The sequence below is a fragment of the Tasmannia lanceolata genome, unplaced genomic scaffold (assembly GCF_043159265.1).
Source record: "Tasmannia lanceolata isolate RefF3 unplaced genomic scaffold, GAP_Taslan_0.1 ptg000037l, whole genome shotgun sequence".
Lineage (NCBI taxonomy): Eukaryota > Viridiplantae > Streptophyta > Magnoliopsida > Canellales > Winteraceae > Tasmannia > Tasmannia lanceolata.
This window is the reverse complement of record NW_027518714.1, coordinates 25,349,796-25,369,888: the sequence shown is the minus strand read 5'-3', so window position 1 is coordinate 25,369,888 and position 20,093 is coordinate 25,349,796. Positions and strand designations below refer to the sequence as shown.

General features: G+C 38.7%; 3 protein-coding genes across 4 annotated transcripts in view; 2 read left to right on the top strand and 1 right to left on the bottom strand.

The window, feature by feature from the left end:
- Window positions 1–16,010, top strand: part of LOC143860140 (uncharacterized) — a 28,770-nt gene extending 12,760 nt beyond the window's left edge. The window contains exons 1-3 of one of the 2 annotated variants that reach the window (XM_077370673.1): window positions 14,568–14,682; window positions 15,295–15,461; window positions 15,534–16,010. In XM_077370673.1, coding sequence (XP_077226788.1) covers window positions 15,312–15,461; window positions 15,534–15,869 — 486 coding nt within the window. In that variant the 5' untranslated portion in view covers window positions 14,568–14,682; window positions 15,295–15,311 and the 3' untranslated portion in view covers window positions 15,870–16,010. Of the gene's footprint in view, window positions 1–14,567; window positions 14,683–15,294; window positions 15,462–15,533 lie in introns of those variants that run through there. The other variant, XM_077370671.1, reaches the window with a different exon arrangement.
- Window positions 1,270–5,084, top strand: LOC143860139 (cytochrome P450 71A9-like). Its single transcript, XM_077370670.1, has 2 exons — window positions 1,270–2,381; window positions 4,355–5,084. Exons 1-2 carry the CDS (start codon window positions 1,485–1,487, stop codon window positions 4,970–4,972), a joined length of 1,515 nt encoding a protein of 504 aa, XP_077226785.1. The 5' UTR covers window positions 1,270–1,484; the 3' UTR covers window positions 4,973–5,084.
- A 1,956-nt stretch (window positions 16,011–17,966) lies between the features above and the next one.
- Window positions 17,967–19,592, bottom strand: LOC143861344 (protein FAR1-RELATED SEQUENCE 5-like). Its single transcript, XM_077372276.1, has one exon. It carries the CDS (start codon window positions 19,590–19,592, stop codon window positions 17,967–17,969), a length of 1,626 nt encoding a protein of 541 aa, XP_077228391.1.
- Window positions 19,593–20,093: the final 501 nt, after the last annotated feature.

Genomic DNA, 20,093 nt, shown 5'->3' with positions numbered 1-20,093 from the left:
TTTTTCTTTTTGTCCCCACCACATGAGATAAAGTGAAAAAAGATTCGAGACAAGCATGACGATGAGGTCTAGGGCTGCAAATGAACCGAGCCGGATCACGAACATGTTTGGTTTCGGCTCATTAAAAGCTCGGCTCGGACTCATTCGTTTACTAAACGAGCCGAACCTGAGCCCAAAAAATAAGCTCGTCAAATAAACGAGCCGAACTCGAGCTTTGTATAGTTCAGCTTGGACAAGCTTGGGAACTTTTTAGGCTCAGTTCATAAAGCCGAGCCTAGCTCTAAAGCTCGGATTTTGTTGGTTATATTACTATATATATAGATATATTATATATATATAGAGAGAGAAAACGGTTTCTACACTCAAGTGTAGATAAGTTATCTACACACTAGCTTAAAATACAGTGGGGGCCCACATTGTTTGGGTGATCCAAAGCATTCATTTGATGGGCCCTCACATAGATACGGTGTCGCCAAAAAATCAGCTTCATAGGATCATCCTAACGCTTCAAACAGTGGAGGCAAAAAATGGACAGATTTGTGAAGGATTATACACATCCATTTTACCTCCACAAATCGTAGGGTTGGGATGATCCTATGGAGCTGATTTTTTGTGGAAACCCTATCTATTGGAGGGCCAATCAAATGAATGGTTTGGATCACCCAAACAATATGCCCTCCACTGTATTTTAAGCTAGTGTGTAGATAACTTATCTACACTTGTGTGTAGAAACCGTTTTCTGTGTGTGTGTGTGTACATACATATATATATATATACATATATATATATACATATATATATATATATATGATTTGTTTACTAAACGAGCTGAATCCGAACCCAACAAAGCTCGAGCCTGGCTCGGCTCGGCTCATTAAAAGCTCGGGCTCGTTCGTTTACTAAACGAGCCGAACCGAGCCTAGCTCGAGCTTTGTTGAATTTTGGCAAGCCGAACACGAGCCCATAAAAAAGCTCGTCACGAACATGAGCCAAACACGAGCCAAGCCTCAAACTAAGCGAGCTGAGCACGAATACCCCAATGTTCGGCTCGCCACGGCTCGTTTGCAGCCCTAGTTTTGAGGCCTCACTTTTTACTAACATCAACCTAAAATATCTATTAATTGAAGGAGATTTTATATGGTGCCCACTAGTCCTACATACGTGGGTACGACAGAAGTGCCGCCCAACTACGAAGGGCAGCACTTCTGTGGTCCCATGATTTCGCACTGGCACCATATAATGAGTTTTTATACGGTGCCCAAGAGTCAAGTACCATGTGAGCGGTACTGCCCTTGATATTTAATCCAACTGCAGTGGTTCGATCAAATATCTAGGATGGTACTTCCATCGTACCACCTTAATAGGACTTGACGAGTGACGACCTAGAACCATATAATTTCTCCAATATAATTGCTCTATGAGAAATTTATATAAAGGGAACTTTCTCTTCCACCCCAGATTGACATTGCAGTGTAACAACAATAATGTCTCTCTCTATTTTTATCGGTCTCCTCCTTGCCTTCATTTCTGCATTTTTTCTTAGACACGTAAGGAAGAAGAGAAAAAATGAGGCAAGTAATCTACCTCCAGGTCCAAGAAAGCTTCCTATCATTGGTAATCTACACCAGCTTGGCGAATTGCCCCATCACTCTCTCGAGCAACTCTCGAATGAACACGGGCCTCTAATGTTCCTTCAACTTGGGTCCATACCAACGCTCGTTATCTCCTCAGCCGACGTGGCGAGGGAGATCTTTAAGTCCCATGATATTGCGTTTTCTGGTAGGCCTGTTTTGTATGCTACCAAAAAGATTTCTTATGGATGCTTAGACATGGCTTTCTCCCCTCTTGGAGAGTATTGGCGGCAGGTCAGGAAGTTTAGCCTCTCTGAACTCCTGAGCGCAAAAAGAGTGCAGTCTTATCAGACCGTGCGAGAAGAAGAGGTGGCTCTTCTAATTGCTTCAGTACGCCATTCTTCTACCTCTTTGGTACCTATTAATTTAAGCGAGTTGATGTTTTCACTAGTGAACAATATTGTCTGTAGAACAAGTTTCGGTAAGAAGTATGGGGACAATAGTGGAGGATTTGGAAAGAGTAGATTTCATGATATTCTAAAAGAAACACAGGCCTTGTTAGGTGGTTTCTGTATCTCTGATTTCTTCCCGGGCTTGGAGTGGCTCCACACGTTCACTGGAATGAAAGCGAGGCTCAATAAGAACTTCAGGGAACTCGACGATTTCTATGAAGAAGTGATCAAAGAGCATCTAAATTCCGAGAGCCCTAAAATTGAGAACGAAGATTTCGTCCATTTTTTGCTTCGAGTTCAAAAGGATCCAGGTCTGGCGACCTTGCTTAGTAGAGATCACATAAAGGCCATCCTAATGGTTTGCTTCAGCTTTCTCCTGCTTGGTTTACAATTCATGAAGTGAGCCTGATAAATTCGGCCTTTCTAGGATACTTTCTCCCACTTGAACCGGTTGTGCCACAACCGATGCAGCACACACACACACACTCTCTCTCTCTCTCTCTCTAACAACAAAACAGGTACATGGGACCTCACAATTGAATTATTTAGGTCTTTGAACAAGGTAAGCTCCACATGTACTTATTCTCACAGCCAGTTCTCTGTGTTCTTTCATTTAGCAGAAATCCTTGGTGGGGCACAACATGAATGGTTACTAACTCTTTGATCCCTACAGATTTATATATGGTGATGTTGTATTAGATCGGATGGTTAGGATCATCCGATGGAGATGATTTTTGGGGAACATCCTATTTACGTTGTGGTTTAAGAAATGAATGCTTCGGATCTTCGTGGGTGAGCATACATTTTGAAAACTACAATGAAGGCGAAATGTTCGATGATCCAAACCATTCAGTTTTTTAGCCCCAATTTTAGTCGACTGTGGCCCAAAAATCAACTTCATTGGATGATACTAACCCTCTATAATATGTAGATAAACTACACAATAAAGAAATGGATCGAAGAGTTAGGATTATCCAATGGAGATGACTTTTGCAGTGCAATGTATTTGACTTAAGGCCTAGTGCTAAATAGTTTAGATCTTTGAACAAGGTGGGCCACACACTATTTTAAAAAAAATAGGTGCACCTACTTACAGATACTATATAATGCATATTTATTAGAAAATTTATTGAGGCTCAAGTTATTTCAATATCCAAACCGTTCATTTGAAGGCCTCAATGTAAATAGGCCTTTCCGTAAAATCCATCTCCATATGATGATCTTAATACTCCTATATATAGAGGTTGATCAGAGAGTTTGGATCATCTTATGGAGATGATTTTATGGGCAAAGCCTATTTCCGTTGAGAAGCAACAAATGAACTGTTTGGATCTTCAAACCAGGAGGGCCCAAGTGTTTTTATTTTTTATTTTTTAAATACACTTTTTATGGTGTCCACTTTCAAAGATTTACATCATTCATTCTTGGCCCCAACAAGGATTTGTGCTCAAGGAGATAAGAGAGAGACCTAGTTGTGAGAACAAGTATAGATGGTTCCTACCTTTTTCAAAGATCTAAACAATTTACTTGTTATGTCCCACCAAAGGTTCATGGGAGAGAGAATACTATTCTAGTTGGAGAAAGAGAGAGATGTACCAGCACAACCGATACAAGGGAGAATTTTATCCTAGAAAGGGCAAATTTATCCTAGATGGGGATGAATTTATCAGCTCGCTTCATGGATTATCCATCTCATATAACACAATCTAGTACTAATAGCCCAAATCTACTTAGGTCAGGCCCAATTGAGTCAATCAGAAACTTGAAAAATTCTGGCAATTTGACGGAATAGTTAGCCTGACCAATGAAAAACCCATTTCATCCATTCGAGTTTATTTACTCGGTTTTGGCCCCAATTGGCTATTATGTAGTGTTGTGATCATAAGAGCATGGTAAGAAAGCTTGGGACATACATGGCCAAAGGGCCCATGTAGAGATCTACCAAAACTACAAATGAAACAACAAAATAAAAAAGACTTTTATATATCAAAACAATTGGACAAGAGATTTGGTATTATTTTCCTCTTTCCTTAGAATCTCTACACTTCTTCTCCCTTTAACCTTTACCCTTGAAGTTTCTCTTTAAGCATACAATGTCTACACAAATAACTCATATCTATAAACCCAAGACACTCTAAAATGGCTACATACATTTACACCTTCTTAAAGTCCTCATGAGTCCTTTAAGTATCCTAAGCAACATCGATCATAGGAAATCCTCAACAACATTACCCCAAAATCATGGAATTTGATTTTGATTTACAATTTCCAATTTACTGCAAGTCCGATTTTCTTAATAGCGCCTTGAACTGATCATTTTGGGTGATGCAGGATATGTTAATTGCCGGAACTGATACAACTTCATCGTCACTGGTATGGACCATGTCAGAGCTCATAAGAAATCCAAGAGTGATGAAGAGAGCACAAGATGAAGTGAGACAGATTATCGGCAGGAAAGAACGGGTTCAAGAAAGTGATCTTCACCTACTTAATTACTTAAAATTAGTTGTAAAAGAGTCTCTGAGATTGCATCCTCCATCTCCTTCATTACTTCCAAGGGAAACAACAAAGAAGTGCACCGTCCGAGGGTATGAGATTCCTAAAAGAACAAGAGTATTGATTAATGCAAGAGCCATCTTTATGGATAGGAAATGTTGGGAAAATCCCGAAGAGTTCTGGCCGGAGAGATTTATAGACAATTCTATAGACTTCAAAGGACAAGATTTTGAGCTCATTCCATTTGGAGTTGGGAGGAGGGTCTGCCCGGGGATCCAGTTTGCAGTACCAGTAATTGAGCTTGCACTGGCAAATCTTCTGTACTGTTTCAACTGGGAGTTGCCGCACATGGTAAAAAGGGAGGATGTGGATATGAATGAATCAGTAGGGATTACAACGCACAAAAAAATTCCTCTCTATCTAGTAGCCACTTTCAATGTCTTTAATGCCTAAGCAAGTGCTTGTACATGCTGCCTTTCTATCTGTATCAAATAGATTGGTAGACGTTACATAAGAAAATAGTGAAATACTGGGACAAATTCTATTCTAATTACTTTTTTTCATTTATTTGTCCAAAGTGAAGGAAATTACACATGGTATTATCAATTTAGGGAAGGAATTTTGTGTCACGCCCTTGACCCGAAGGTGTGACAGGTGTCGCATGTCTGCAAAGTAGAACCTCACAAGCAAGCGAGGTTAAAATGTTCATGATTTAAAGGAAAATTGAACCTGCGCAAAAAAGCTCAACCCTAATCGACAAAATGGGTATTAGGCAACTTCCGCCCGTGTTCTCAAAACCCAACTTCCGTCAGTGTTAAAATTTCTGCAACCCCTTGTTCCAATGGCGAAAAGACCACAAAATGGGTATTAGGCAACTTCCGTCAGTGTTAAAATTAGTGCAATAATTGGGTGACTCGTCTGATGAAGCCTACCCGAGTCACCTCCAGCAGTGACTCCACCACCCCTTGCTCCTAAGGAGAGCTTTTCCCCACTTTGCCCAATCCCACATTTCCCTATCTCTCCCCCCATTGTCATCCACATTGACCCAACACCCTAGTGATCTTTCGCAGCAGCTATTACCAAGCGAATCTTCCTCCCAAAACTCAGTCTGGAGTGAAGACCATAGAAAAAACTTCCAATGGAGACCAGCCATTTATTTCAATGAAGTTGACATCAAGAATGGTTTTGCCCCATTTCGCCTATCCTTGATTGCAAAATGCGATTATGGAAGACTAACATTAGTGTTGGTCAAATAAACATTGACGAAAAATTCTCTCCCAAAAAACGGATTGTTACGATAATGGATCCAAGGCATTTTTACTAATTAGGCTGGGATCAGACCACGACTTCATGGCGGTCTGGTTGGCTAGCAACATCAAAATCCACGACTTCATGCAGAACCACTATAAATTTGGTGTGCATCTTTTCTTTTTTCTCTTCCCTTTCATTCTTTCTTTGTAGACGTTTCTATTTCATTTTACATTTGTTGTACTAAACACATAAGAAAGATTAACAACAAGTGAATTAGGGTTTATCAACCAATTAAAGTTCAAATTTTTAATCACCAACCAAATCACCACCCAGTTGGTTGCCCTAGACCGATTTTAAAACATTGTCTTTATTCATTGACAGATGACAATGTTGATTATAATGGGATCATTACACCAGCACCTCTCATCACTCCCTAGTGGGGCATGTTACAACTACTTTTCATTGGTAAAACTTCCTAAGGTTCCGATAGTTCCATCCGTGTGGGAGTGGGTGACCTTCCATTGTTTTTAGCCAGTAGGTTCTGGGTCTCACTATTTGTGTGACTCTGTAAGGCCTCACCCAGTTCGGACAGAGTTTGACTACCATTTGTGGCTACGATACGGAGGCGCATCTCATAACAAGGTCACCCATGCAGTAAATCATTTTCTTCATCTTGGCATCGTAATACCTCGTCACCCTCTGTTGATATGCCTACATTCTAATCCCAATCCTTTCTTTGGCCTCTTCAAGTAAGTCGAGGTTTGCTCTCAACCCTTCATCAATGCGCTGCTCATCAAACTTTTCCCTTCGGAACTGGGGAACACTGACTTCCACCAGAACCAGTGTTTCAGTCTCGAAGATTAAGTTGGATGGGGACTCCTTGATGGCTGTCTTAGGTGTAGTATGATATGCACAAAGAACAATATGCCCAAAGTAGGTTGGGTTGGAAGGGTCGTAACCCCCAGGCGAAATCGCTGCGCGCAACGAAACTAAAAAATCGTTTAAAACAAAAAATTTCTCTTCGATTTTGCCTTTAACGCAGGAACCTAGGGTCTAGAGGGTCTGATGGTGATTTTTCCCATTAACCTAGGAACCTAGGAACCTCGAACGGCCATGAACGATCCGATCGCAGCGGACCCGCAAGTTGAACCGATTGATTCTTCAAATTGCGCGAATTGAAGTTGAAGAACTTTTTTCAAACACATGTACTGATCTATATCAGCATCTTTGGATGGGAATTTGAATTTTCTTGATGGGTCTTTAGGTTTTCTCAAAACAATTTGAACTAGAGTTGAAAAACTAGGAGATAAAGAGAAAAAACTTGAGAGTAGAAAAGAGAGATAGTCTTGGATGTTTTTCCAAGGAGAGAGCATGAATTTTCCAGCCTTGATGAGCCTCCAAAAATATGATATGATAGTTTATATAGAGTTGGTTTCCTACTTTTAAAAGTTTCTAAAGTTTCTCTAACAATTTGACTCAAATTAGGAAAACTAGTTAACTAGACTTTTAATATTGGAAACCAATACAAAGTGGGAACCTATGGAGGTTTCTACTAGAATTTGGCATGTTCCAAACCTTGAAAAAACTTGGTTTGCTTGCACTGAGTGTTTTTTCTTGTGGGGCCACCATGATGTAAGTGCATTCCCGCTACAAAGCTGCTGACCGATTTTCAAGCCCGTTTTTGGGCTATTATATAGAAGAATTTGGAAAAGTCATAAACTACAAAGTTGTATATCTTTCAAAGTTGTTAAAAATGAGTACTTACGCACTCATTTTGTCTAATAGGTCAGCGAGTCATGTAAAATGCAACTATACGCGAAAAACACACTTGTTATTTAATTCTATAATTAAATAAACAAATTTCTTCCCATCCAATGGGATAGAAGCTCTATCCATGATATTATATTATTTCCAAAATGCCACTAAGTTAACAATTAACTCTTTTGGTATTCCAAATGCGCCCTATGCTTTGTATCCACCAAAGGAACTAAGTAAATCTTTTCCCCTTGCATCAAATGCAATGAGTCTAGTCCATCTGTGTAGTCTAGTAAATGCGGGACACTTATCCAAAGGATATAAATTAGTCATTGGCGTTGTGAGTGGGATCGTTGCAGGGATCCGACGGTCGATCCTGCAGAACCCAATGATGCGCCCCACTACGATCTTGCTCTGTTGTTAACAACTACAATTGCATTGGATTAGTGGCCTCTATCGAAACGTAACCTTGAAGATGGATGTCAAATCACCATACCCCTAATCATATCTAATATGTGCAAGTCTCTTCTCCATTCCACATCTACTGAGTTGAGTCCTACGGCGGTGGACAACTACTACCCCCTGGGCCCACTCATTGTATACCTTCCATTCAAGCAGTTAGGGCCCACAAATGCATTTGCAAAATCATTTCAAAAACATTAAAGTGTTTTAATAAAACCTTTGATAAACCATTTATCAAATCCGCTTGGCCAAGATATTTTTTAGGCCTAGTGCTCTGACTGAAACTGTAAATGATATCCCAGCAGTTGGAAGGAGAATTCCATATCGGGTCTCACTATTAGACTCATGGGTTCCTCCAAGACTCCAGTACTATCCTCTGGTGATCTCTAGAAGGACCACTGTTAGATAGACCAAGAATCAAGGCCGGGCCCACAAACCTATATGACCCCTCAACTCTAAGGACATGTAAAGGGTCCTGTCTTGTAGAATAGCCTTAGTAACACCTGTTCACAGGCTATTCTAGTGTGATCATGTTCAGTGCGTGATCCTATCATTGCACCCATTCTTCTTGCTTAGGGTCCACTACCCAAGTGACTGAGATAAGCCACTACACGATACGTGCATGTAGACAAGATTGGTGCTAGTTGAATACAGGAGGAGATGTCCAATCTCGACTCCAACCAGGAACATTTAAGGTCTGGAAAGAACCAGGATACCATATGCGGTATTATGACTTGGCCCCAGCTAAAGTAGCACCGAACTCATGGCAATTTCTGATCGGCTTCATGTACGTAGTTAAGGTGAATCTTTAGAAGACCCCAACTTTGAGCCTATTCCGAAGATGTGCTTCTTTGAAGACGCATCGTGAAGGGAGTTAGATCTATTTAAGCCAGCGTGCCGATGTTAAGATGGTAAAGTGCAAACCGACTTCAATTCACGATTGGAAGAACATATCTTTCTTTCTCAGTCAGGAGAGCAATTGGACGGTTCCTACGAATTGGTCCAAATGCAAGACCAAGGCGCTAAGACGACAACCCACCTTAATTGGTGAAGATCTTGAGGTGTTTCGTGACATCCTTAAGCACGGGGACATCCATTCGAGGGAGCTTATTAACTAGCCGATGTTAGTAGAGATCAGAATCAGTATTGCTACTAGAGCACGTAGGTGTCTTAGGCCATCTATCATATATATATACATAGCTTATTCTCTCTTTAAAAAAAAAAATCTATTGCGCTGATCTCTTACACTATTATTTTTTGAAGAAATGGAGAGCTCGACAAACCTTGATAATGTGAGGGTGATGCCCGAGGTGGAGGTGCGCCCCGAGTTGGAGCAGGGTGAGGCACATCTTTGGAGAAAAGGGAGCCTAGCTCATCGGCCTCTGCTAACGATCCCTGTCAGGGTAAAACAGGTCGTCCCAGTACCGGCGCCAAATCTCCTGGGACTCTTCGAGCCCTATTTAATGAAAGGCACAATGGCCCAGGAGTTCTTCTAGTGGTCCGTTCGATTTGGATGGTGATGCCCTAAGAGAGGCGGACCAGTCTTTCGGCCGGATTGGGTCGTTCTGAAGACTAATAGTGGGACCGGCAAGCCTCGTGTGGCGAGTGAGGTTGTCTTGAAGAGTAGGATTTCGAAGGACAAGACTCAGGTCTACGACGAGCCTTTGGAGATGAGCATAGAGGGAATTTGCTCGTCTTAACACCGAGATCAGTGATCTGAAGAAGGAGGAGATCAAGTTAAACCAGACCGTTCAATATAAGGATTCTGAGATTGAGAGTTTGAAGAAGTCTTTGTATGAATTGTAAGTGAAGTATGACACAGACTTTGAAAGATACTGAGCGAAGGTGAAAGATCTTGTGGCATCTAGGGTGGCTGCAGTAAAGGCTAAAGAGGAGGAGTTTTTTAGTCTTACTACTAACTCTTATACCATGGGGTTCTCTGATTGTAGGATTGTCCTTTCTCAGAACTATCCAGACATCTCTTTTGAGGAGATCATCCTTCAGTAGGCCAGAGTGACCCCAGAGGATGTGGAAGAAACAACCCCTAAGCCAACCGAGCAGGAGGATGCCCCCTGCCTTGAGTTTTTCTCTTTGTTATTGAAATCCCACTAGGCAACCCAAGAGGGGGGTGAACCGGATGTCTTTAAAAAAATTTAACCTCTTTAAAAACTTTTGTAAGATTAGTTTCAAAATCATAAATGAATATCCTCTCTTAGACCTTTTGTCGAACACTTGTTAGATGACTTTTGAAAACCGTAGTTGATTATTCCCTTTTTAATCTTTCTATCAAAATACTTGGTGGTTGAGTAAAGATTGTAAATCCCACAACAAGATAAATGATTAGATGAATGGTTTCTTTTAGGCCTTTTATCAAACACTTGGTGGAAGGTTTATACAAACTTAATTAACAAGATTAAATGGGCTAATTAGCAAGGTACTAGATAAGCAAGTTAATTATCAATGATAACTACTCACTCAATTCTAAGTGTCTAAATGCAAGCACAAATAAGAGTGAGGGTGAGAGAGATAAATACCACAAAAGAGACACGGAAATTTATAGTGGTTCGGTCTTAACCCAAGACCTACTCCACTATTCTCAAGTTTTGTCTCTTTGAGGAATTCACTATCTCCCAAGGAACTTAAATACGGCGTTCCTTTCGCCTTGTACAATCCGAGCGTCCAAGCTCCAAGAGTCTTAAATACGACGCCCTTTGTTACCAAGTTTACAATAAAGAAGAAGATGAAAGCACACTCTTTAGCCTCTTGAAGGCTTGATACAATGTAAAGCTCACAAGAGTCTCTCAAAGATAATTACAAATATAAGCCTAGGTCTAATCCTTTAGATATTCCCAAATTGAGGCAGAAGGATGTTTTCCACTCTCTAATATGTTTACAACAAGTTTAGGAATGAGAGAGATGAGTTCACACGCTTAGGGAACTCATATATATAGAGAAAATCTAAAACTAGCCATTACAGGGGCATTTATGTAATTCTGGGCAACTTCCCAACGGATCTATTTCAGGGCATTTTTGGCATTTTCCAAATTTCAGACTCAGTTTTGTAAACTTCATATCACACTCGTTTCTCGTCAGATTTTGACGTTCTTATACTCGATTTGAACAGAAATGATGAGATCTTTCTGTTAAAAATATTTTTAGAAATATTTAAAAATATTTAGGTTCAATTATGATAGGATTTATGCCCTGGTCTCAAAATTCAAGTGCTAAGTGTGCCGATTTGAATCTATTGCAATTCCAACCTATTTATGCCTTATATTCTAATATTGTTTGGAACCTTATTAGTGACTTGATTATTCCTCAACATGGGATACCTAAGTGGGATTAAATTATACAATCTAACACAAGACTTATTACTCACATCTTCAACTTTAAAGCTCATCTTCAAGTCTTGGTCTCTTGCATGGATTACTCTTTCAAGTTGGTTCAAGCTCCTTGACATTGTATGTGGTTCATCTTCAAGCATAGGCCATGGAATAATGTATGTGCTTGCCGGATTGACCTGTAAATTTCTTATCTATAGCACAACACTCAAGGCAAACAATTAGCCCATAAATGACTAATTAATTTGTGTTTGTTAATCATCAAAACAAAGTGATTGAGAGAACCCACGAGGACCCTTGGGCTTACAATCTTTCCCTTTTTGATGATGACAAACCAAATTGATTAGAGGTGGGAGGAACCTCTTATGAGGATTAGATAAACAATATTAGCATAACTACTCCCCCTCAACATATGCGTAAGTTAGATTTACCAAATTATATTATAGAATGCTTATGAATCATGGACGTCTAATCAATTTCATAACTCTCCCCCTATTGTCATAAGCAAAAATGAAAGATTAACAGTTAAGCACAATACAAAGCATGATAGATATTCAATGAATATAGATACTCTCCCTAACTTTTTATCATGAATACAAGATAAACAAGGTATAGATGGCATGATAAGAGCATAACAACATAGAAACAAGATACCAAATGTAAATCAAGTCTATGTTGGAGAAAAAGCAAAGAGACATTCCATTTTAGCTCAATTTTGGGTGTATATGAATAAACCTAATGTAAATCAACCCTATGACCCATAAAACAATAATAGTATGAGAATTTAAAGCTCATATTATACTTATCATGAACGAAATAAAGCAAGTTTAAAGTTTAGCATGATAAGCCCCCCCTTTTTTAATTCCTTATAGAATCTTATCATGAGGTGATGAATTAATATGATGTAAGACCTGTCTTGATAAGCAAGAATATATATAATGAAAGTTAAGAACTCACCCTTTTTAACTGTCATGTATATGGTTAACTGTTAGCACATTTCATGACATGACAGTGAGGTATATCATGGGTATATGAGTGAAAAAGTAAAAACACACATGATAACCACTCAACTTCAAAGAAATTAGGATGAGCAAGTGTAATATACTTCTATGAATGAGGATCAACAATAATATTAAGGTTTTAGCACAAAATTCAAAAAGTTGATCATGAAACCCCCCACCTTTTTTTTATTAAAGATATGCAAGTTAAAGCACAAATATGTTAGGAATATCAAAATAAACAATGCATAGAAGTCATTATGGTCCATATGATTCTAACTATAACACTAGTAAGCTCTCCCCCTTTGTCTTTATCATTGGCCTTAGGTGAAACCTATAAAGCAAGGCATGACATGACACAATAGGCCAAATGTATGAAAGTGAATACATGGCCAACAAAGAACCTTATCATGATTATATATACTAAAAAACTTTAGAAACACATGATAAGGATGTCTAATCATAGGAAATAAGATAAATAACTTTAAGAAAGATCATATGAAAGAGATTATAGGGAATACACAAGGTAGACCACTAGAGTGGAAACTTATTCTTGGAATGACAATTACCACATATTGATACCAAAATAATACCAAATGAAATCAAATAGATGATCCACGATAAGCATGAAGCCTCATAGGATATGACCTAAAAATCTAGGCTATGGGTTTACTTGTCTTAAACTCAAAATACACATATAAGCACAAGACAATGCCAAAAGACACATAAGGAGCAACCATGCTCCAAATGAGTGAACTTATCATATAAGAGATGATATACACATTAGATTTCATTTGATAAGCCATAAAGGACAAGATTAACTTTAAAGCTCCCCCTTTGAGAAAGAATCATGCAATGATGAATCCAAAGAGTTGTCCTTAGATATAGACTTCAAGAGATTTTAGATATATTTTCCAAATGATACCAAGTTAGACTCAACCCTTGGGCTACAAAGACACTCTATTATCTAAGTGTCGGTTTATCATGAATAAAATTATAGCCATAGTCTAGCTCATCATGATAAACAGGTATAGCACAAAGGATTTTTAATTTTTTGGCTCATGCTCCCCCTAAGTGTGATATTATTTCTATAAGTTCAATTTTTTGCTTCTCTTAAGTATATATCATATATACTAGATAGGAAAATCAGACAACAATATATACCTATCCATGTTTGAGATGATGGCACAAGGCCATATGATTAAGTGTTTTAATTAGATGAAGGTACCGTCTCCATCTTAGGAACTAAGAAGGCTAAGGGTACCAATTGAGTAGCTCTTAAGGTTAAGGTTTGACATCTTATACATGCGGGTGTCAAACAAAAAAAGAGGTGATAACTATAGAATATATATATATATATATATATAGAGAAAGAGAGAGAGAGAGAGAACTTTTCCTAGACACTGGCGTAGATAGTGTTTCCTACGCACTACTCAGCAGCCGTCGGATGTGTTTCATCGCACGCGTCCATTCAAAAGTTAAGGAAATGAGAGAAAACCCAAAATCGCGTATTTGAGAAAACCCAAATCGCTGGTCGCTGGTCTCTCCCTCCCTCAAGCAGATTTTCCATCGGACCCATTTTCCATCGGAGCCTGTCTCTCCCTCTCACAGGTATTTCATCTCTCTCTCTCATAGTCCCTCGCTCTCTCTCTCTCTCTCTCTCTCTCTCTCTCTCTCTCTCACCTTCATGCATATGGTTGCAGAGCCGTCGGATCTAAGCAGATTTTCCGTCGAAGCTGCTCTCCCTCCCCCAACCAGAGCAGACTTTCCGCCGGTATTTCATCTCTCTCTCCCTCTCACAGGTATTTCATCTCTCTCTCCCTCATACTCCCTCCCTCTCTCTCTCTCTCTCAAAGCCTCTGTTCCTATATCTTCCTCTTCTCAATGTCTATTTAGGGTTTACACTTAGATCTAATTTAGGGTTTCGAATTTTGAAATGGTTTTGAGATGATTTTTTCTTCTTATTTTTGAATTTTTTGAACCGAAATATGATTTTGAAATGAAATGTTTATTCTAATTTTAGGGTTCTTATTTTCTGATTTTAGGGTTCTTATTTGGGTTGAAATTTGATTTAGGTTGTTGGGTTGGAATTTAGGGTTCTTATTTTAGGGTTTTTATTTTCGGATTTAGGGTTTTTATTTTCGGATTTAGGGTCCTTTATTTTTGGATTATAATTCCCTTGATTAGAGTATTTTCAATGTTCAAAGTTCAAACAGATTTTTTTTTGTGTTTTATTTGTAGAATGTTGGCTAAAAGTTTTGTTCACTTCTAACCTAGTAATTTGAGGGAAATGGTTCGATCTTTGCATGCGATGGCCTACCCGTGAGATGACAAGTGGACATTCATCTATTCTAAGGTTTGAAGCTTCATATAAACCCATAATTCCCCTAATGCCTTTACCTACATTGAGTCCAAATCTCACCTTGTCTTTGAAGTTCTTAAACACATCTGTTCAATACGAAGTAGTCAGTAGTAGATCTAGTAGGAGCTAATTGGAATGCAAATGATCAATGTAGGAAACATGCACAAGGAGAAATGGAATGAGGTATAGGAATAGGAATTAGGCAAGGCAAGGCAATTAAGGATTTATCTGATAGATTTTTTTGGATTGGACTGATTGTAGGTTCTGAGCATGATGAGGTTTCAGTTAATTATTAATGGTTGTTTATGAGAAACAACAGTAGCTGTAGTATGTTTTCTTTTTAGGAAAAAATACACTTAGACCCCTGTGGCTTCTGACACATTCAACTTAACCCCTAATGTAGGCCCCCTCAGTTGAACCGTGGACGAACCGTCAACTGAGGGTGCCTACCTTATACAAATTGAAACCACAGGGAGTAACTGAAAATACTTTTGGCATCTTTTTATAATCATTGTAATTTCATTAACGCATTTGTATTTGTCATTATGCTATGTGTTTCTTGACGTTACTTCCTGTACCTGCTTTGGGGGTATTTAACTGATGCAGGTTGAGAAAAGAAAATAATGGCTTCATCTACAAATAGTGATGGAAGGTCAAATTTTTTCAGAATACCCGCACTAAAATGTCATTGTATGAAGAAAGCCACTTTAAAGATAACCGATACGGATATCAACGATAACCAAGAGAAGGTCTTCTACTCTTCCCACTTCAATGTAAGTAGACATTGTTTGAGTGAAATTTTGTTTGTAACAATTTATAATTTCTAACATTTATAAAACATGCAGGATGGTATCACTTGGAGGTGCTCTTATTTTGTATGGTTGGAGGATGTTTTATCCGGTCTCGAATTTGGGCCCCAGAGGGAATTCAATCATCTGCGAAGGTTGAAGGATGAGGTATCTGAGTTGGAGGGGTTAATGCAACAGACGAAGGGAGAGGTTTCCAAATTGAAGGATGAGGTATCTGAGTTGAAGGGGTTAATGCAACAGATGAAGGGAGAGGTTTCCAAATTGAAGGTCGTCATCCAACGCTTGGCAGTAAAAGAGAATGGAAATGATTGGAATAAAGTACTTGTAGTTGCAGTGTGTTTTTCCCTTTTCCTTTTTTATATGTCAAAGTGAATGTGTGGGATTGTAGAAGATGCATATGTGGGATTGACTACATACAAGATTGGTAGTAGTGTGCAATTTCCATTTCTATGTAATTTGAAAATGATTTGGTTAGAACCAGGAAGTAGGATTGTCTCTTTTATCCATGAGAAATGTTTTCCCTACAATCCAAACAAAAACTTATTTTCCAAAGCAGGGACTAATGAACAAAAATTCCTCTAAAACATGATTCTAGTCCCATGTCGAATAAATTCCTCAAGCATTAGAAAGGACTACAAAAATAATTCCTTCAGCAGATCAATGAGATATGGTTATCTTATCAAGTTGGGGCTTTAAGGCCCTGTTTGCTTTGAATTTTGAAAACCAATTTTGAGTTCAAAATTGATTATTGAACTCAAAATCGCATTCAATCCCCAACTCATAAATCTCTATTGTGTGGCCAACTACAATCTATCCAAAATGGGAGATCTTTAATTACATAGAATTTGAACATCATCAGAACGTTTATCAGTGCTCTTTTGACTATAGGATAGCTAATTTGAGATGGTGATTTGGCCATACAAATTACAAACCTTTGAATGACTTGGGAAGAGATTAAACCACTTTTTTATGGGTGTTGAAAACACAGTCGAGCCACCCACCTCTGAAGAGATACGGTCCATGTACTTTAATAGTTTGATCCCATCAGTGAAGAAATGAATCTGGTCGCCTTTCCATAAGTTCTGGTCACCTTTCCATAAGAGTCAGCCATGACTCGGAAATTTCAAGGGTTTAACTAGCTTTAGACAAGATATAGATTTCTATACTGAGTTGATATAAAGATCGTAAATTAAGATCATCATTTTTCACAAGTCTGCCTTAATATTGATCAACATTGCTATAGCCCAGCCTCTATCATCTGTCTATTCAAAGCATTGAACGCATCAAGGGTACTGTTTATCTCGGAATCTGAGACCCCTTCATCAAACCTATGCCTCTTTCTCTTAATATATATCCAACTAGATTGTAGACTCTTAACCAAAGCTGGCTCTTTTATTCCTGTTCTGAATTTTGATGCACAGCCATCAACCGCATTTGCAGTGGCATATTTGCTTCGAAGAAGTCCACAGCTTTCGAAATATCCATCATCTAATTTAAAGATATTCTTCGCTATGTTGGCCATTTGTGCATAATTTCGTTCATCATGTTTGAAACCTGAATCCTGAAGCATCACATCACAAGAACCCAGTCTTGAATAGTTGAAAAAAATGTTTACACTTCTCATCAAGCAATAATTTTGGTTCTAGGCAAGTTGCACAACTTCAAATGAGAATTAATTAGACAATTCATTACATAACAGGAAGGCAAAATGCACGAAAATTTCTACAGTCCCTTCCATACAAGATAATTAAAGATAAATACATCTCTAATGCCACCAGGTTGGACAATCCAAAAAGAAAAACAAAAGAAACTCTCCCAGGCATATGAAAAGCCACAAATACAGTGTAAAGAAACTCTTCCACCCCCTTCCAGTGTAAAAGCTATAAAGACTGTAAGAGAAATCCTCAACTCCATGCATCCCATGATCAAGTACAAGTAAAAACAATGTTCAACCCTGTCAATAAAAAAAATTGTAAGAGAAATGAAGTGAGACGAGTACTCGTACAAAGAGAATAGTTTTGATGATAGAGTTGCACTCACCATTGAACATCTACACCAGTTTTGGTAGCCAACTGAAGAGAGTAATTTTGCATGGCTTCTTAGTACAGTACAGGGGAACTGTATGAGAGTTTAAAGTGAGCATTCCAGATGAATCAAAATTATATGGAATGCATAATGACAAATACATTGCATAATTATAAATACAAAATCAATGCTCCTGATCACAACAATATATGTGTCAATCTTAACTTTTTGATGTTTTTTGGGAGGAGCCACTCAAACCAATAACTCACAATAGTAATCAATAATGGGACCCTCAAGCAACAGTGTTTTTACACATACATTTGTACCTAGAGAACTATATATGCATAAACAAAATGTCCAGCCTAGTAGAAGAAGCTACATGAAGAAACAAATTGAATAATGACAAATATAAAATGTAATGAAATTACAATGATCTTGATTACCTCAATGCGCACTCAAATTCTCTCCATCATCGTCACCCTTGGGTCTGTTTTTGCACGTGCTCGCATAATGCCCTTTTCCTCCACATTTTTTACACGTCCTTGGCTTGGGTTGAGATTGTGACACCTCTAATGGAGATTTAAACCTTGTAGCATTTTTTGGTCGACCCTTAGTCCTCACAACTTTGGGGTCGTGAATAAATATCTCGGATGTTTCAATCAGATGATTGGACTGTACTTGGCTGACACTGCTTTCCAAGACAATCTCTCTGTCTTTCTTTGACTGTTCACATTCCGCCAACCATATATTTAAGTCTTCTTCAATCTTCTTAGAAATACTCTTTTTTCTCGGATGTTCGTCTAGTACTCTTTGAACCTTTGATGTAATGCACCATTTCTCAAATGGAGTTACTTTGTTACTATCGCCTTTACTTGTAGATTTCAAAACATTCACTCGATATCTTGCCCCAATTGTCCACCTATTTAAGAGATATCGCTCGGGAAAGGTACGTAAACGCCTCATATCCATTACGCGAAGTATGTGTTTGCATAAAATTCCTTGTGTTTCAAACATTGCACACTCACAAGTAGCATTAACACCTTCAGATGCATCATATACAACCTTGTACCTTCGCCACTCCTCCTCATTTCGCATTCCTACTTTGTATTCCGTCATGTTCCCATTCTCACTCTCTATGTCCTCCCAACAATCAATACTGGCTAGAAACTCAAGTTGGAACATGTCAAAAATTACCCTGGTATAATACTTTGCAGCATCTGCTTCCAATGTGCTCTTTGTCCTCAATACAGCACGTGATGATTTCGTCCTCCAATCTTCTTCAGCTTCCTTTTTCCTGCGATCCACAACGACCTTTTCATATTGTACCACGAATTCTTGTAAAGTGGTACTCTGATTAACAAATCCATCGAAGAAAGTATTAATGCTTTCGCTACGGGAACTAGAGGTCATTCCAGCTGTAAATGTGTCTCTAAAATAAGCAGGAACCCAGTGCGATCGTAAATCCCACATCTTACCTAACCAACTTCTTTCGTCAATTTTATATTTCTCCACCAAAGTTCTCCATTCCCTCTCACTGTCGATTTTATATTTCCTATAAAACCAATGATGGTAGGCCTTTGCAAAGTCACTGTCTTCCTCTCTCATGGCTGGAACATGCTCAACTAGATGCCTATCAATATGCCACTTACAAAAGCGATGTCTGGTATTTGGAAAAACAATCCTAATCGCGTTTCGCATGGCCACATCTATATCAGTTATGATACAACCAGGAGCCTTGCCAAACATGCATTTTAACCACTCCCTAAACAACCAAACGAATGTCTCCTCCCTCTCATCTGCTAGTAGGGCACACCCAAATAGTGCAGACTGTCTGTGGTGGTTGACTCCTGTAAATGGTGCAAATGGCATCCTGTACCTGTTTGTTTTGTACGTGACATCAAATACAATTATATCACTGAAGGTTAGGTATGCCTCTCTCTCTCTGGAATCCGCCCAAAACATCGATCTCAAGTTGCCCTCAACATCTACCTCCACGGCAAACTGAAAATCAGGATCTTCTGCTCGTTTTTGTTGGAACCAATTTACTACTGTGACAGCTTCTTTTCCCATATTGTTACTCCTTTGTTTTCTCAAATGAGACGACACCTGATCTGTTGTGATATCAGAATATGAACCACCGGATGCAATATTAATTGCCCTTGCAATGGTAATAGGCCCAAACCCTTAACTATGCATTTTCTCCATCAAATTCTTACATGATGCTTTCTTATGGAATGTAGTATGCCAATGATGCAAACGTGCTTTGTTAGGAGAAGTAAGATCATGACAATGATCCTCTACAAAACATCTCACTTCCCATTTCCCATCTTTTGTCAACTTGATGTCCATCTTTGCCTCACACCCCTCTCTTACAATTCAACGTCGCTTCACTTCCCTATCAATATCTCTCTTGTCATTCTCATTTTTCCTCCCCTCTTTATCACAAACATAACTCTTCCATATAGGTTCCCCTGTCTTCATCGACTTATTGGTCCTCCATTTTCTGATTCCAAAACCTGTAGCCAAAGCATAAAGATTATAGAATTCATATGCATCTTCACAGTTATCAAA